This window comes from Corvus cornix, chromosome 3, assembly GCF_000738735.6.
Source record: "Corvus cornix cornix isolate S_Up_H32 chromosome 3, ASM73873v5, whole genome shotgun sequence".
Classification (NCBI taxonomy): Eukaryota; Metazoa; Chordata; class Aves; order Passeriformes; family Corvidae; genus Corvus; species Corvus cornix.
Window position 1 is genome coordinate 113232952 of NC_047056.1, and position 18976 is coordinate 113251927.

At 47.4% G+C, this 18976-nt stretch overlaps 1 protein-coding gene across 3 annotated transcripts in view; it reads left to right on the forward strand.

Annotated features, from left to right (window-relative positions):
- KIF13B (kinesin family member 13B) overlaps positions 1–15602 on the forward strand; it is a 119535-nt gene extending 103933 nt beyond the window's left edge. For all 3 annotated transcript variants that reach the window (XM_039567986.1, XM_039567988.1, XM_039567987.1), the window contains 3 exons: positions 6274–6336; positions 7834–8812; positions 11210–15602. In XM_039567986.1, the coding sequence (XP_039423920.1) occupies positions 6274–6336; positions 7834–8812; positions 11210–11502 (1335 nt within the window). In that variant the 3' untranslated portion in view covers positions 11503–15602. The remainder of the gene's footprint in view (positions 1–6273; positions 6337–7833; positions 8813–11209) is intronic.
- The last annotated feature ends 3374 nt before the right edge of the window (positions 15603–18976 follow it).

Here is an 18976-nt window from a genome sequence, read left to right on the forward strand (position 1 = left end):
ACCTTTATCCAAGTCTGGAGTGAATTTAAGTTCACCGTGACCATTCCAAGTGGGTGCGGTACCAAATCTCTGATCCTGTGCCAGTAAAAAAGGAGATCAGTTCTGATCAGTCATTACAAAAATACACTTCTAAATTTTTTTAGCAGCTTTTTATTTCAGTCCTGCCCATTGCTTAGAGTGGCATCAACCTTAAAGCAAGTGAGCCCACACAAAATTATCTTCACAAAGTGATCTTCCCTTGTTTAGAGTGGTTGCTGGAGCTTCCAAAAAACCAAAAAAAAAGCAGAGACATCCCAGTCAAGGTGGTGGCAGTGAACAAAATTGCTGTCTTTGACCTTCTGCTGCAAGTTTAGTAACTAATCTGGAGAATAATGAACCGCAATTAATGAAATCTGCTCTCGTATTCAAGTGTGTTTCTCAGACAGCACATAAAATAATTGAAAGAACTTCCTGCTCTCTAATTAGTTAGATTGAATTAATTTGGCATAATAGGATTCTTTATGTAACTCGCAGAACGGCTTCCGATGAAGCTGTTTATGTACCTAAAAGATTGGGTTCTGATGAAGCTGTTTATATACTTTCAAGTTAGAAAATGCCTCTTTTCTCCTTTATCTGGTGCCTTTAAATTAATTGCCAGTAGTCTGTAAATAAAAAAATTAAAAAAAAAAAAAAGCCAACAATTGAAACCTTTCTCGATGGCTGGAATTGCTTTTTATTCTCCCAGCCTGTTCTGGAAAAAGCTGAGAACCACAGAGTGCAAGATTTGGAGCCTTCTGCCCCTCACTGCTTGTGGGGAAAAGCTTAGAATCCTTGTGTAAAACATGCAGGTGGATGGAGAAGCAGAGTTTCATCTCTCTGTGCTTAATTATATCATGTAGGAATTGAAACTCCTCTTTTTTATCCACATGCTAAGGCTTTCCCAGGGTACACCAAGCAGAATTCCTGTTCTTTTCCCTTGTGACCCCGTGGCTCTCCAGGAGCTGCCTGTGTAATTGCATTTCAGGGCATCACTGGGTGCTGACATTAAAAATGGACATATTAAATATCAATTTCTGGTTTTTTGGCATTGGTGTGGCAGAAGGAAATTCCTGTGGCCAATTTGGTGAGTGGGTTTTGGTCACCTTCCTCTCCAAGAATCTTTTTGGATGCTCAGATGTCTTTTGTTAGCACGTGGCTTAAGAGAGAGATCTTGAGTCACAGATTCATTTTTTTAAAAAATGATAATAAACTCTTTGAATTTCCATGTTTTTCATTTGTGCTTTATGGTGTAGCCACATGGAGAGGGCAGCTGTCACTTCTTTCCCTTCCACCTTCTGATGCAGACATAGAAATTAATCTTAAAAACGAATGAAATGCAGTTAATGAAAGGCTTTCTAAATAGACAAAGCCCCTTTTCTGGCAGTCCATTAAAAAATAACAGTTTCATGGATGGGCCTGGTGCACAGTGTAATTGCTAGAACTGACATTCCTTAATCAAATGTAAATAATGTGGCCTCAGAGAACCTTCTTTAACATCTTGAGGGCTTTCTTTTTTTCAGAGTTTCAAGTAAAAACTCATTTGGATGCTACAATCAGCAGAGCTCCACAGCAGAGCTCGTATGTCTCCTTGTGACTCAGTTGTTGGTGTTTTGATTTCTTTCTGAGCTCAGTTTTCGCTGTCATCCTCAAATACAAATCGTTTTTGATGAGAATGAGTGTGGAAAACTGACTTTAGAAGTTTCAAACCGCTCAAATTTCTTTATAAACTAACTTAAAAATGGGTATGAATTACTCTTTTTATCTGCCAGGACCTAGAAATGAAGTAATTTAGCTGCATAGAAAATGGTGTGGTTCATTTTGTATAGATGGTACTAGAAAGGGGGAATTCTGAAGTCTTATTACAGGCTGAAATCTTCCACAAAGGGAAGGTGGAATTAAGAGGGGGTTGTTTGGGTTAATGTTTAAACGCAGAGTGTATTTAGAGAAGAAAATGAACAAACACCAAAAAACCTCAACAAATTAACTTGCACTGGATTTCAGATCTCCTTGTGGAAGGCAGGAGATTTTATATTTGAGTGATTAATGACTTTGCCCTTGATTTTAAAATAATTTTGAAGAGGAATATTGTTGGGAGCAGGGGGGGAGTACCTTTTAAGAGAAGAGCAGTGGAAATTTGGGATAATGTCCTGTTAGGATTGTATCAACCTTGGCTAAACCATTCCTGGCACTTGATTTACCAAAATATGAATATCGATCTAATATCGATATCCAACTGAGACAGACAAAAACTCTCTTAACAGTTTAGAGTTAGAAAGTGTATGTTTTATTTGGCGCCAGGCTCAGTGTGGGATAGCTCCCTAAGACACAGGGCCCTGATCCAAGCAAACACAGCGCTTTCTATTTACAAAAATTATGAATATCCAAAATACAAATGCATATTCATAACATTAACACCTCCCATTCTCCGCTTCGTATGGAAATGAGCTTAAATGTCATTAAGCATGCGTAGTGTGTGCTCTGAATGGAGTCGGTGGTCTTGAATTGGGTCAGTGGTGCCAAGAAAGATGAAGTAACTCATCTTCCTCATTTTGACCTTTTCGCCTCTCTGAACTTTAACAATCCTAATTACTTTAGTGACCTCTAAGTTTCCTCTTGCGTGACTTTTGAACGGGTTCCCACCAAGGGAGGAAATTGGTAATTGTCCTTGTTCCCTACACCAACTTATCAATGTTTCTGTTCCTCGTTCTTAGCACAGCTAAGCAAACATGCAAATGACAGATCATCACTTATTCAGTAATCAATTACTAACATCTTAAAACCCATTTCAGGTCCAGCTCTCTTAACTATTTTAATTAGCTCTAGCTGGGTCCAAATTCCTTCCTATTCTAACTAATTTCAACACAGCTAGCCTATAACTAAAATCTTTATGATTCTATGTTTCACACTCACAGGACAATTCTTGGCTGCCCTGGCCCGATCTGTTCTCTTAAATGCCACTGAACTTTGTGCATATTGGGTGTTAATACTGAGGGATTTTCATCCAAGTGACACGAAATCAAAGGCTTTGCACTGAAGTCATCAGCCACCGCTGCCAGAGGCGTTTTACAAAGTGTTTAATGACACAGAAATACCAAATGAGTTTTGCTGAGCTCTTCGAAGAGGTGGCCACTATATGTGTGTGGAATCTATGGGATGAAAAGATGTTCATTCAGGATTAGTGTTGGTGCCTCTGTAACTGGGGACAGACACACAATTGCTTTTCCTCTTCAAGCTCACCAGCGTGGCAGGTTGGGCTCTCTTTTGGTCACCTCGGAGAATGTGCAAAGTGACCCCTCAGTGAGCACAAAATGCGCACGCGTAGAGATCAAAGGTTCGTAGAACCACCATGGAATCACAGAATGGTTTGGGTTGGAATGGACCTCAAAGCTCATCCTGTCCCGCCAGGGACACCTCCCACCATCCCAGGGTGCTCCAAGCCCTGTCCAACCTGGCCTTGGACACTTCCAGGGATCCAGGGGCAGCCACAGCTTCTCTGGGCACCCTGGGCCAGGGCCTCCCCACCCTCACAGACAGGAATTCCTTCCCAATATCCCATCCATCCCTGCCCTCTGCCAGTGGGAAGCCATTCCCTGTGTCCTGTCCCTCCATGCCTTGTCCCAAGTCCCTCTCCAGCTCTCCTGGAGCCCCTTTAGGCACTGGAGGGGCTCTGAGGTCTCCCTGGATCCTTCTCTTCTCCAGGTGAACACCCCCAGCTCTCCCAGCCTGGCTCCAGAGCAGAGGGGCTCCAGCCCTTGGGACATCTCTGTGGCCTCCTCTGGACTCTCTCCAGCAGCTCCACGTCCTTCTGCTGTTGGCCCCAGGGCTGGAGCAGCTCCGCAGGTGGGGTCTCAGAGGGGCAGAATCCGCCCCTCCCCTGCTGCCCACGCTGTGGGATCATCCCAGCACACGGGGGATTTCTGGGATGTGAGTCCACCCACCTGGGGCATGTCCAGCTTCTTTATATCCTCACAGTCACCCTGCACAGAGCAGCAGCTCTTAGGAGAAGACAATCAAAGATGCTTTAAAGTGAACTGCTTTCATCTTCTCCCTCACTCCGTGTTTTGTCAGCTTGGTTGAAGAAATTCTGCCAGAAACCATCACACTGTAACCGGGCCGTGTTTTGCCAGTGGATAAACAGATACGTCGAGTTTAGCAGTCACTATCTACAAACATTTAATAATAGAATTTGGCTCTGGATCCAGGAATATTTTTCATCCAGCAATGTCTTCCCACACAGTCCCAACACGTTTTTTTTTTTTCAGTGCCCCCCTCCACAAGGAATTTGACTGCATTTCATCCCACAGATCTGGTGTGGTGCCCTCGCTGCCCCAGTGAGGCTGTTCCTGCCCATCTGCTTCTTGTCAGCACCAAAGCTGGGCAAGTGCCACCTCTCATAATTGCTTTTTTCTCCGTGTTTTTCTAAACTTTGCTTGGCAAAGTTACTGTAGTTTGGAGATCTGTCATCCTTTCAGGAGGAGAACTTGATGAGGAGTGATTAGAGCCTAATGGTTTTCTTTTTTTTTGCTGTGTGATACCAACTGGATTTTTAGATTTTTGTGGATTTGCAGGCTGTAAGACTGGAGGTTTTGGAGAGATAAAAAACCAAAACAAACACTTCCCTCTGTTTATTTATTTTAAAGGGAGAAAAGGAAATCAAAGGAACTGAGAATTAGCTTGAAGCACTTTTTCTTATTCCAATTCTGAGTGCTTATTTCTGGATAATAAGCACTGGACAAATTTTGTAAAATCTAAAATTTGCAGGGTTTCTTCACTGGTTTATTCTGATCCATCTGGTTCCTGGAGCCCCAGGTTCTGTCCCAGTGAGGATCTCAAAATGCTCAAACTCATGCACCCAAAACAGAGCCAGTTTGCCCTGAACCCTATTCCAGTGGTGAATTTTATTTAGCATGTTTAGGAACAAGCAAAAACCCCTCCTCTCCTGATTCCTTTCATTGAATTGGAGCTTTAATGTCTTCAAAAATTTTATTTGGGTCCACTGTGACCTTCTTGGGGTTTTGCGCATCTTTTGTCTTTATTTTCTACTTTGAACCACCTTGGTTTTTTTAATGCCTGGCAATCTCTCTATAAATAATAACTGTTCTTTTCTCCTATGATTATTCCTCTTGAGGGTCAGTTTAGTCATATTCCTGCTTTGCTGGGCTTAGAAGGGAGGCAAGAGAAGATTCCTTCCTCTTCAGCTGGAGGGTTTCAGTGCTTTAAACAGATTGTTGAGTTCTGGGAATCACTTGTCTGGGAGCTGAGCACTGCCTGGGTGTTTGTACAGAAGGAATTCTCAAGTCCCTTGGAGAAAAAAAGAATAAAAGCAGACAGCTCCCAAATTGTGTAATGTGTCTCCCTTAAGGAGCTCTTCCCCTCAAAGTCTGAACCTGCACTTGCAGTAAATTATTTAACACAGCTAAAGAGATGTTCCTGCCTTCTTCTCCCCTCTCCTTCTCTTCGTGCTTCCCTTTCCTGAGGTTCTGCACTGAACTGGGGGTTCCTTTCCCTCCTATGTGACAGCCCAAGCCAGCAGCGTAGCCCCAGATTTGTATCAGCTGTCACAATGTGCTGCTCTGGTCTCAGGAGAGGGATTATTTCAAATCTGCCACATAAAAACCTGAATATGGAGCGAGGGAAGGCCATTTCTTGTCAGTATCCAACGCCCTGCAGCAGCAGTGGGAATGCCCTCCTGGAAAAGACAACGCACAGACCTGGATTCTGCCTTGCTTTTTGAGTTAAAGCCAATAATGCTCAGATCCAAACGGGTATAGGGACTGGAGATGGAGAAGGAGTTCTGGAGATCAAATTGTGGGATACTCAAGGTTGGAAAAGGCCTTTAAGATCATCAAGTGCAACAATAACTCAGCACCAGCCCCATGGTCAGGACCGATCCATGTCCTCAGGTGCCACATCCATGTGGGTTTTGAACACGTCCAGGGATGGGGCAGCCACAGCTTCTCTGGGCAACTTATGCCAGGGCCTCACCACCCTCACGGGGAAGGATTTTATCCTCATATCTAACCTAAATCTTTTTTAGGTTAAAACTGTTCTCTGTTCCCTCTGCCAGGGTAAAAAGTCTCTCCTCTTTTTTTGACAAACTCCGTTTCAAATACTGAAAGCCCAGTTTAATTTTCCATCCTTTCATGACAAAGGTTTGCTTAGGATCCTACATTTCAAATACAAACTTTAACATTTACCAGTTTGACAATATTTAATCCTTTCATTGAATGATTCTCTTTATTTCCCTCCCCCCAGGCTGTCCCACGAATTATGGTTCAGTCAGCCAGTCTGGATGCCAGTGCTGCCAGGATAAAACAGGTGAGCACATCCCAGGATGTGAGGATACAGTTTTTCTATTCACCTGCCAGAGGTGGCTGAAGCATCAGCTGCTTAAAACCTGTTGCACTTGTGCTGTTGCCTCGCTGTGAGACAGTGAAATTCTGTCTGGGCTGCTGGGTGTTATAGGTCCTGGTAAAATCTCCTCTCCTATTCCTGGTTATATTTTTATACTTGAAAGCATTAGCAGATAATTAGCTGAAATTTAGCTGGTTTGCTGCTTTAAAAGGAAAATTTCTAGGCTCTGACAGTGTCTATAAGCAGGACGTGGCTGTTATTCCAAGTGTGGAGCTTAATTCCCCATTTTGCCATAATATCAGGGAAAAACTCTTGCTAAGCTGGAGAGAAAATAGACCCTGTGATCTCCCACTTCTCAGTAGAACTTCAGACCTTGAGCAGCACATCAGCTTCCTCCCACTGTGCTTTTATTGTCTTGGAAAACTGTGTGTTATCCAAAGGGATAATCCAGAGAAAGAGCTCCTGAGTCCACATGGACACCACCCTTGCCATAGGAAAGTGAACACTGTGGCTTTAATCTGCTGGAATATTTAGTAAAAACCCACTTTAAAAAAAATTATTTTATTTTTTATTACATTTCACTTAGCAATAACAAACCTTTGGTGCTGAAATTCCTGTAATCCAGTCAAATCCCTCTTTCTTCAAATGCTGCTTATATTTCCAGCAGAAAAGGCATTTTGGGAATAAGCTGAAAATCCTGTAGTTTGGGACACTCAGCCACTAGATGGGAGAAATCACAAAATTGTGAATAATAAACAAAAATGTTCACCTGAGACAGGATTTGTTCAAATCTGCCCTTCTCCAACCCCTTTTTTTCCCCCCTTTCCTATTAGCACTCCCCTCCCTCCCGCCTTCCCAAAGAGATTTAGAGACATCCTAATCTTTTAGAGTACATGTGCTGGCAAAAGATATTGATCTATCAGATTTAGTAAACTTTACAGCCAAGAAATACATCACTGAAATGGGCTGTTAATCTCATGAGGTGCAGTTAATTTCATCCTCTGGAAGTGCGAGGTGCTGGCGGCGCTGAGGTGGGAATGGCATTTGGAAACGGGGATAGAAATGACACTTTAGGTGCAGGGGGATGATTTATCCACCCAGAGAGTTAAGCCAAATAACCATGAGAGACTTATGGATTACGGCTGGTTCCCATTCCATATAAATCCTGCTGTTCAAACAGCAAATGACCATTCCTGTAATATAAATAATTTTTCAGTAAATATTGGGGAGCGTATTTCTCGGGGTTGACACTTCCCTTATTAATGCAAGGAGGGAGCTGACAATCCTCCCAGGCTGGCAGGGCTGACTTGGGATCAGCTTCCATCTTCTGGAGATTGCAGCTACACAGGGATTAAGATAAAGCTCAAAGCCTTGGTGCTTCCCAGAGGTCTTGTATGTGTGCTTTTAGCTCAGATATTTTGGATAACAGAGCCCCACATTCCCTCTCCCCCTGTGTTTCAGATGAACCAAGAGGAAGCAGGGAAGCAGCCACTGGAAACCGTGGTGCAGGCGCCCGAGGTGGACAAGAGTCTGGAGAAGACACCCAAAGTGCCTTTGCAGCAGCCCACGGGGGACACCCAGGCCCAGGACTGCCAGGAGGGACCTCCAAGCCCCCTGAGTGAAGCCTCCAGCGGGTACTTCTCCCACAGTGTCTCCACAGCCACCCTCTCCGAGGCCCTGGCAGCAGGAAGCGACGCTGTGGCTCAGCCAGGTGGTCCAACACCTGCAGGGAGTGACTCCTCAGCTCCTGCAGTGGCTCAAGTCCCTTCTGACATGCAGGGACACTTGGACAGGGCTTCTGAGAGCTCTCTGGGCACAAAGAGGGAGAATCCCCCCACCTTCAGCCTTCCAGGTGCTCCCCCCAGACCGAGGGACGGCCACGAAGTGAACGGAAAGTCTTGCACTTCTTATCCCAGCGAGCAGGGGAACAATGCCTCTGCAGCCACTGATGCAAAACCCTTTCTCTCTACCTCCACTCCGAAGGAGTCGATACCCAAACAATCGGTGGAGTCAGCAGGACAAGCCAGAAAAAAGGAAACGGCTTCTGGGGCTTCGGAACTGGGGTTTCCCAAAGCTCAACCCGAGCAGCCCAGCGCTGCAGCCTCCCCCTTCAAAATCCAGAAAGTGAAGACATCAGAGCTGAGATCCTTTACCAGCATGCTGGGATCAGATCCCACGAGTTCCCTGGGCACAGAAGAGCAGCGGGAAGGAGAAAAGAGCACATCCAGTGCCCGTGGACTGAACCACAATGGGGCAGAGACAGCAGAGGAAAAACTGGAGGTGATTTCTGACTCTGAAGATGCCAATGAAATTCCCGAGTGGCTGAAAGAAGGAGAATATGTCACAGTTGGCACGAACAAGACGGGCACCGTGAGATACATCGGGCCCACAGACTTCCAGGAGGGAACGTGGGTTGGTGTCGAGCTGGATTTGCCTTCAGGTAAAACATCCCCTGGATCAGGTGGGAAGCAGCTGGTGTGTCCCAGCTGGTAGAGCTCATCCTAAAGCTGCTTTTTTGGGGGTTTATTACCCACTGGGGGGTTTATTGCCCATTGCTGGAGGCATTTTGAAAAGGGAAATGTAAAAGGTCTTCCCTGCTGTCATCTTTTCCCAAACCTGCTCTCACTTCCAACCACTTCAAGATCCCAAACCATTCTATGACCCCTGACTGTCCCTTTTCGGTCATTTCTTTGGCTTCTTACACTGGAAGCAGGAATCAGGATTCCTTTTCCATGCAGTTTGCTAAGCAGTAGCTGCAGGAGACAGGCCTTGTGTCCATCGATTCTCTTCTGGCCTTCTGCTGTGAGGATGAGGGTGTTCAAAGCACAACAGGAGTTGTGGGATTTAGCTCAAAGGGACATTTAGGCTGAATGAGCCACAAAGGCTCTTAATAGGTATTAAGAGGTGTAATAGGATTTTATTTGAAAGTAAGCTTTAAAATTGCAAAAAAAAATATTTGTGTGTATGTAGTGTATTTTTATACATATATATATACACACCCCCCCTATATGTGTGAAAAGCAGTGGGAAATAATCATCCACCGACCACCAGCTCGTACAGATAATTTGAGGGGTTTTTCACCATCTTATTTGTCATCCCTGCCTGACTTTTACCTGTACAGCTGTGGAATTCCCAGAATTTAGGGTTTCCATGATTTTTTGGAATCCAGGGTGCAGTTCCTGGAGAGGCTGTTGCTGTTCCTGTGGTGTCGGTGTGGGAATAGGGTGTCCCCAGCACAAGAGGAAAGGAAGATGATGGCTGGGATTTGATCCCTGCTGGAGTCCAGGCTTCCCAACCCCTTTCTTCTCCAGGAGCAGGCAGGACTGGGGGAAGGCAGGGCATGCCAGTGGAAAATCCAGGAGAGGCACAGTGGCAGTGAGAGGATTTGGGTTACCCAGGGCACATAAAGTTCCTTATTCCAATCCTTTTAGCCAAGTGCAGCATTCCCAGGCTGGGTGGTGAATCAACACATCCCAGGGAGCCCACACTGCTCCCTGCTACACATTTCCCTGCACTGGAGCAGTTCATCCAGCAGAACTGTTCAGGATCCAGAGCTCCTGTATCTTCCCTGTGCGTGGTGTGTTCATCAGAGCTGAACTGGGCAGTGACTTCCCAGCAGGTTTCAGAAAACTCTCTGGAGTTTTCCATCCTGGAAAGCAAACTGGAGCTGTTGATCCTTTTGCAAGGTGCAGTAGTTCCTCAGTCCTGAATTTGTGCCTCATTTAAAAAAAACCCAAAAACATATTTACAGATTCATTTCAGTTTTGGAAGGTCACCTTCCCTCTGTCAGGCTGCTCCAGTGCTAATTCTGTTTGCATATCCCAGTAAGCAGCAGCTTCCATGGAAAAGTCAGGAGATTTTTGGCCTGCTGAGGACTCAGCTGCTGATGTTGCTGGAATTTTTTTCCCCCATTCCATTTCCACAAGGATTAAGACCCTGCTTTGTTGGAGCCTATCTGGCTTCTCACACATCTGGAGCTTCACTTGGGGAATATGGGCACACTCTGTCATGCTGCAAACAGGGGCAGAACTCTCAGGACAGGGAAATCAAAGTCCTGGCCACGTCAGGGTACTTTGGACCCAACATGGTGATGGTGGAAGGGAGAAGGAAACACCCCAAAAGCCAAAGAGGTGACTTTATGTCATTTAAAGAGCTGTTGGATCTTTCCACATTCCCTTTAGAGATGGGAGCAATCCCTGAACAGTGATCCTGAGAGTTTTAAATTATCTAAAAGTAGAAATAGAAAGATCTCAACAGCACCAGCACAGAGGAATTATCCTTCCTGTTCTCTGGGGGGTTTATGACATGGAAACAGTGACAATCCTCCACTTCAAACATCAGCTCAGAAAGCCAAAAGCTCTTTTAAATGTCCGTTTTTCCTTCCTTCTTGATACCTTGCTGATGGAACAGGTGATTTACCACTTTGGGAGAAATTATGGAGTTCTTCTGAATAATGAGTGGGAAGAAAGGACAAGGTGGAGTGTCCGGTCCCGTTCAGAGTCACTCTCCATGCAGTGGCCTTGCTGGGGTTCGGAAGGGAAGTTTTACCTCCATGGTGCATTTCTAGGGATCAGTCGTTCTCCCTCTCAGCACTTTTTCCTTGCCTCCTTCTCTGGGTGCAGTAGCACCAATTTGCACAGAATAAAACCCATTTTGTAGGAAAAAACCCTTCCCTGTGAGGGTGGTGAGGCCCTGGCACAGGCAGCCCAGAGAAGCTGTGGCTGCCCCTGGATCCCTGGAAATGTCCAAGGCCACGTTGTCGGGGTCGGAACAGGATGGGATTTAATGTCCTTCCCATCCCAAACCATTCCGTAATGCCCTGATTCTCTTGTCCCAGGTAAGAACGACGGCTCCATCGGAGGGAAGCAGTATTTCAGGTGTAACCCAGGCTATGGATTGCTGGTGAAGCCGGACAGGGTCAGGAAGGCCTCGGGCCCGGCGCGGCGCCGGAGCACCGGCCTGAGGCTGCAGGGAGTGGCCGGGGCGGAGAACAGGAGGAGCGGGAACTTCTCCGGGTCAGCCTCCAACCTGGCCTCCCTCACAGCCTTGGCCAAGTCAGAAGGAGGATCCACGCTACGACTGGAGAAGAGCCAGAAAAACACAGAGAACAGGAAATCCTGGGCAAACTGAGAGATCCCAGCCCAGCAAACGCCCTGGGACGCGGCCGGGGGAGCCGGCAGCTTCGGGAAGCGAAACCAACCATCCCATCTTCCAGCTGGTGGCAAACACTAATGAAGGGTTTGTTCTCACTGCTCTGGGTTCTTGACACGACAAGTCTTTGCCTCGTCATGGTGCTGGATCCTTCGTTTCCTGTCCCAAGTCCTGACGTTTCCGGGGGTAACCAACGGCAGCCGGGGCCGGCGCACAGCGGTGGGTGGGTGTAATGAGCTCCTTCTCTTCCTCCTTCCAGAGGAAAATTGGTCAAACCATGGCACAGCTTCCCAACAGCCACGAAATCCTCCCCAGGCACCGGCGCTTCCCTTGGAGCGCAGGGCAATTCCCGAAGAACCTCCACAAGAATAACAGCTCTGTTGCAATTCCGTAAGAGCTGTGTCAGTATCACGTAATCCACCATGAAAGGGCAAGGTGGGAATGATTCCAGACAGGCAGAGAAGTGAAAGTAGAACTTTGTTTGGAGATAGAGACCCCTCAAAGTCCTTCAATTTAAAAAAGTTGCAGCCTTTGGGTTATGTGGCTGGGCCGGTGCCTGTTTGGATCACTGCCCTGTTATCTCACTCTCCTGTGGAAATCAGCATGGTCTTCCCAGCTGGTTCATTGGGAATGGGAGAAAGCCCATGGCCAACTCTGTCCTGTTTCTGATCCTTTTAATGTTTGCTCTCCCCATGACAGGATCCCCTCTCTCACTTGCCCCAGAGTGGCAGGACCTTCTCCTTGGTTCCTCCCTGTGGGCCGAGAGGATTTTTGCAGAGGTGTCAGCACTGAAGTGCTTCCCTGTTCCCACCCAGCCTTTGGAGACACTCGGAATTTTGCCAAGCAGGGGGTTGCTGCCCTCGTAACAGGATCAATCCAGTCTATTTATTTTTATTTATTCTTTTAAAACGTGAAATGTTCGCGCTTTACAATCATCCCCGCCCGGCGCTGCACAGAGGAGCTCTCCCAGCACCGTCCCAAGCGCCGATCCAAAGAGGAGGTGCCTCTGTCGTCCCCAAAACCAGCCTCTCTCCTGGAAAGGGGGAGCTTTGGGCTGGCTTTTATAAACTTGATTTTATTTGTGGCTGGTTTTTAGCTGCCTGTGGCCCAGGGGACGTATCCCTGTCCGTGTGTCCGTGCACGGATCGGCCGACCCTCGTTTTCCTATCAAATCCTGAAAAGCCACAGATTTTTCTATCCTGAGCTGTTTATATCTTGTTTAGTCATCATGGGGGGATTGGACAGCCTGAGCTATAGATGTTTTAGCTACGTGGGGACTATTTAGGATGCTAAATTAATGATTAAACTTCAATATCTCTCCCATCGCTGCCCGTGGGTATCCAAGTGCCTTAAACCATCTGGTTCCGAGGTCCAAGGGAAAGCTCTGTTGGCATCAAAGGAGATAGGGATGCTTAGCGAAGGAGATAATTATGCTGATTTACTGTAATTAATATCATTTATGCAGAAGGAATAAAATTAAAATAGAAACTAATCTGTAGCAGAAATAAGTGGGCTGGGTTCCGATGCAGCCCGCGTAGAACTGCCAGGGATTCGTGTATCTTCCAGCTTGATGTAAGTAGTTTCAGTGTTCCCTAAATTTTCCTCAAGAAATCTTAATATAAAATGTACAGAGCAGCTTTCTAAAGATATTTTTAGTGTACAGTTTTCCCTCTTTTCCCTTTGCACGAAGCTCCTGTCCATCCGAGCCACAATGGGGGAGGAATTTGGTAGTAACGAATTTGGATGCTGAAATCCCGGGTTTTAAAGTTAAAACTGGTTTTATAGACACAACCCACGCAACGAAACGCTTTGTTCTGGGGGTCTGAGGAGTCTTGCTGATGAAAGAGCACCCACTAATTAATTTGATGCCTCTTACACTGCCTTGTTGGTTCCCTTAATTCCACCCTGACCGTGTTTTTAATTGCACTTTGTTCCCCTGTGCTGCCGGAAGAAGCTGATGTGAAACAGCCCCTCCCCGGAGTTGTGTGGTTTTAGTCTCAGCATTTCAGATACCTGGATTTAGGGATGTCTTTAAAACTCCTCCATGTTTGCTCGATGGCCCCTTTGGGGGAGATGTGAAGGGAGGAACCTCCAAGTCCTTTTGAAGCCTCTTTTCTTGCACCGCTGCCTGGGAATCCAGGATTTCAACGTGGCCCATGGAAAGGTGCCCAGGCTGCAGGAGAGAGGGGGAGGGACAGAAGGAGCTGGGTTGATGGTTCCCTGTTTCTGCTGCTGATTATAAACCCCTCTGGCCTGTTTGTGCTCCAGCCCTGACCGTGGTTTGGTGTTTGCACACCCGGGACACGCGGCCAGAGGCTGATCCGACTGCTCTGGGCTGGATTCCCTCTCCTTCTGCCCTCAGCTGTGTTGCAGAACCATGGAGAGGGGTGTGAAGGGTGGTTTGAGCAGCCCACAGCTGCTGCCTCCTCTGGGATAACTTGTCCTGGAAGGAGGAAATCTCTCCAATAGGGCTGGGATGATTCCAAGAATCCGGTGGGAATGAGGAGCACGAGGAGCCCGCGGTGCCTTTGTGGAGGGAGGACCTTGCTCAGAGCTCTCTTGGTTTTCACCATCTCCTTTGACTTCGGAAACAAAACGTCTCCTCAGATTCCACCCTGAAGTCACCCTGATGCAGGACAAGCTCCAGAAAGCTAAAGAAATTTTGGTCGTGAGGGTGTTCTGGAGGATTCCCTGACTCTCTCCTGCTCCCTCCCAGCCTTCCTGGGCACGTGAGGTCTTTTCTAAAGGTGTTCCCCAAATTTTTGGCACAGTGAGTGGCACATTCTGTTACTCAAAGCCGTCTTTTACTTCACCCCAGCTAAGCCAACTAACCAGAAAAGAGGTAAAAACCATCATGGAGGTGATCATAGATATTTCTTATTGATAATATTAGAAAAACTCTACTCTCAGCCTAAAGGAGGAGGTGCTCTTAACTGGAACCGCCCAGCACTGAGGCTGGTGTGTGAATAGCTATGCATATTTTTCCAAGTTTTCATGCACTTTATGCAGGGAAGGAGAAGATTTAATGCAGGAAAGTGTAATTTGTAGCGACTGTCTCATCTCTGGTGTCTCTCGGGGGTTCAGTCCTGCTGGCTGCATCCCTGAATTGTGGGTGGGTCTCGGGTTCTTGGAAGATGATGGTGGTGGGTTGGAAAGGTTCCAGCCACCCCCATGTCCGCAGGGCTGGGGGTCCCTCCTCCCCACAGGGTGTCCCTGACGCCGAGCCAGCCAAGAGGAGGCTTCTCAGAGGGACTTTTCTGGGTTTTCTCAAGCCAGGCCTAGCCTTTTTCCTGTGTTAGATTGAGCTCTTGAGGTGTTTTCATCTCCATGCCCAAAATCAAGCCCATTTGCCCCGAGGCTTTGGCTCTTTGCTGTTCTCTGACGTAGTTTGGTTGAGGAAAGCGAACAGAAGCAAATTCTGTGTGGTGACACCGCCCGGGTCCTTAAGCAGAGGGTTTTGTCTGTGGCTGGGGTGGAATGTTCAACACCGCTGTGCTCTCCTACAAAGGAAGAACTCCCTCATTCCTCCCCACGGTGGTTGGAACCCCACCCGCACGGGGCCTGGGTGTTGTCCAGCCCCGTCTGAGCCCTGCGGAGCCGTGTCCGTGGTGATGCTCCTGCTCTCCCTCCGCCGGTTCCTCCAGTTCTTTGCACAAGATTCCATTTTCCCAGTGCCTTATCCCGGGGCCAGCAGCCGGGGCGGCCTCGGGGTGCCTGGATTTTAGGGAATGAGGCGGTGAGGAACGGTGTGGGCTGGTCACACTACACAACACCCCGAGTGGGGTCATGATCAAGTGTCTTGTTCCTCCATCTCCTGTCTCCCATCTTTGGTTTCTGCCCTCTCCACCGTTCCCAAACCCTGATCCTGTTGGGTTCCCTGGGAGCTGGTCCCAGCTCGTGTGTCCCTGCCAGGGTCAGACCCTGCAGTGGCTCTGTCTACTTTAAATGAGCTGAAATCCAAAGAGACTTTGTAATGAGCTGTAAAGTTTTTAATTATTTCTGTACCATACTAAATGACTGTAATATTGTATCATGCGTGCGATGCCGCCTGCAGGACCTGAATAAACGTCTTCTTTAGAGCTGGGATGTCTGGGCTTTGTTGTTCCAGATAGTGGCACCAAAATGTTTAGAATCAGAATAGTTTCAGTTGGAAAAGCTTCCAAAATTGAGTCCAGCAGTTCCCCAGCACTGCCAAGGCCACCACTGACCCATGTCCTCAAGTGCCACAGCCACGTGGCTTTTCAATCCCTCCAGGGATGGGGATTCCACCACTGCCCTGGGCAGCTGTGCCAGTGCCTTTTTGGGGAAGAATTTTTTCCTAATATCCACAGTGGGATGAGGATCCCAAGGACCTTCCTGTCTTGCTCCAGCTTGGTCTGTAGGGAGGTCGATGCCTCAGGGAACTGCCACAACCAATGCTGTCAGCTAAAAAGGGCTCAGGGTGATGAGACCCCCTCAACATTCCATGATGTCCTTGAAACCCCTGCCTGGGCCACACGATTTCCTTTTCTTCGGCACCGTTTCTCTCCCAAACACAGCTTCATGTTGGAAACAACAGGCAGGGTTTCACTGGGATTATTTTGTGTTTTTTAGTTTATCTTGGCCTTTTTTGAAAGCAACAAATGCTGCGTTGATCTCCCCATCCCCACTGAAACTCAGCGAGCAAAGGATATTTTTATCAGCGCTGTCTTGCAATCAGCACACGAAAACAGCTTTTTTTTCCTTTAAAGCCACTTCTCTTTTATGTTTTACCTTCTGAAAGAAGAAAACCCTCTTTGGCTGAAACACAGGAGCTGTTTGAAGCAGCGTCACTTTGTTCAAACCTCGCTCTTCCTGGAAGGTGGCTGTGGCACCTTCCCCGCGCTGCCACGTTCTGTTCTCCAGCCAAAGCTGGCTTGAAAAGGCTCCGATCAAAAAGAGCAGGAAAATCATTTTTAAAAACCCCCAAAATGAACAAAGAACACCTTTCCCCCCATTTTCCTTCAAATTAATGCCGCTTCCTTTGGCCCTGCTTGGCTTCAAACACTTTGCCATGGGAGGCAGCAGCCCCTGGGCTTCACCTGAGTGGAGAGAGGAGCTGCCCTCCCACGAGCTGGGCACATTTCCAAGGGGGTTTTGCTCACCTTTGGACACCAAGCTGTGACAAATTACTGGTTTTTCCCTGGTTAGTCTGCTTTCCCACCAAAACAGGCACAAAGGGCTGGAAGTGCAGCTTCTCTGCAAAGCACAGGCCTCCAGTGTGGGTTTGTTACTCTTGTTTTGTTTAAACACCTCCCAGTGGAGCTTTTCCTGGTTTTCAGCTGTGAAGAAGGGAGTGGGCTTCATCCAGCATCCCAGGGTAGCTACAGACATCCCTGGAAGTGTTTGCCCCATCCCTAGAAGTGTCCAAGGCCAGGGTGGATGGAACGTGGAGCAGCCTGGGACAGTGGAAGGTGTCCCGCAGGGGGGGAACCAGATGAGGGTTGAGGTCCCTTCCAACCCAAAACATTCTGGGATTCCATGATCCCCAGCCTCCTCCCTCCAGGAAATTCCCTCTGCAAACACAGCAGCTCTGGCAGCTGATGATGGGGAGGGTTAAGATAAATGTTATCCCCCTCTGATGTCTGAAAGGCACAAGGAGCACTTTGAAAGGTGTTTCCACCCCTAAAGTCCAATATTCATTACCTGCAGCCCTCCTGAGTTGCCTTCCCCCTTGTTTTGGGGTGTCCATCCTGAGCAGACCCCCCACCCACAGCTGCAAATCTTGGTTTTAACCAGGATGGCAGGACCTGGACACCATTTCACTGAATAAATCAGGTCCTGTGACTTTGTGTCTTCTCTGCCACCTGGCTCATCCTTCCACACCACCTGCAGGAATTGCTTCCCATTCTGAGGAAGCTTTTCCCCACCCACCCCATAAATCCTCCTTGAGACCCCAAGCTGCTCAGCCCCACCAGGCCAGGACCAAAGGGCAGCCCCAGCCCTCTCCTGCCTTGGCTCCTCAAAATTACCCCTGTACTCAATAATTCAACATCTTTTGCTTTTATCACCAGGTGATCCCAAAGTCTGCTCCCCCCAGACCTTCAACTCGAGCAAGAGACTTCTATTGTTGGGAGGGCACGCACAGGGCCCTTCCTGGGGCTCCAGGAGCTTCTGGGGTTTCCAGAGGGAAGGGCACCATCTCCAAGGGCACATCATCTCTGTATGACCTTCACCTGTGACAAACACAACCCCAGTTGACGGAGAACTCTACTCTCAACATCTCCTTCTAGTGGAAAGAGCCCCAAAAGGTCTCTGGAATCAGCCCATGGCTCAAATTCCAAGTGACTGCACGGCTCCAAATCCACCATCGTGTCCATCACCTTCATCCCTTCCAGAGACCATCCTTACAAAAAGGGAGTGCACAAAGAATTCCATTTTCCCCAAACGAATCAACATTTTCTGCATTCACTTTGTTCTCAGGACACACTTCAGGTCACACCCAAGCCCTGCACAAAAAGGACGATGGAAGAAAAGGGTCGGTGTTGAGTTATACATTTTTATTTTCTAATAGGTACAATACTAAAATAAACACAAATTAAAAAAAAGTTTTATTAAAACAAAACTGTACAAAAAAGCAGTTATACTACATTTTAATTACAGAACAGTCTACTGTCCAAAAGGCACTAATCCAGAATAGGAGATACAATGATACAGGACTCATTTGAACTATTTTAATCAATACAATAGAGCACTTGTTTCTCTGTCCATTCACATACAGAAACAAGGACTTTTGCTACAGTCATTACACATTGTTATAAATATGAGCCCTACGTGGAAAGGTGCAGTATCGCTCTCCCTGGGCCGCGGGTTGGCTCTAACAAAGACAGGGATTAAATTTTAAAAAAAGGGAACAAAAAAGGGGCACAGGGGGAGAGGCTGATGGTTCGTTTTCGCAGCAGCTGCCACCAGGGGAGGGTGTGATGGACATTCACCCTCCCCTGAATTTCGGATGGAGGCTGGACCAGTTTCCTCAAGGGTCTGTGGTGGGACTGAAGGTGAACTTCCATCACTTCCTGCCCAAAGCTTTGCATCAGTTACTCCGCTACATCCTGTTCTATCCAGGTTCCTTTGGCCCTTTCTTTCCCTGGAGAGTTCTCTGTGATGGATAAATAACAATTCCCAAGCACACCAAGGGTTCTCAGGTTTCCTACACTTTTCCTTTTCTCCTTGCAGGGAGCCATCAGCATCTTGCAGATAAAGGCAGTGACTGGGAGAAGAGTTTGGAATGATGTTCTCAACACTCAGTGCCTTCACTGCAAGGGCATCTGGTGTAAGATGGAGCCCTCTCAAGGCTGCTCCAACTTTCTCAAAGCAAAGTGCCCCAAAGCCACCAGGGGTGCTGGGGTGGATGCTCCTGAGAGGGAGTTACAACCCATCACCTCCCAACCCTCCTTCCTGACAGCCAAGCTCCCCAAGTGCACCAGCGTGGGGA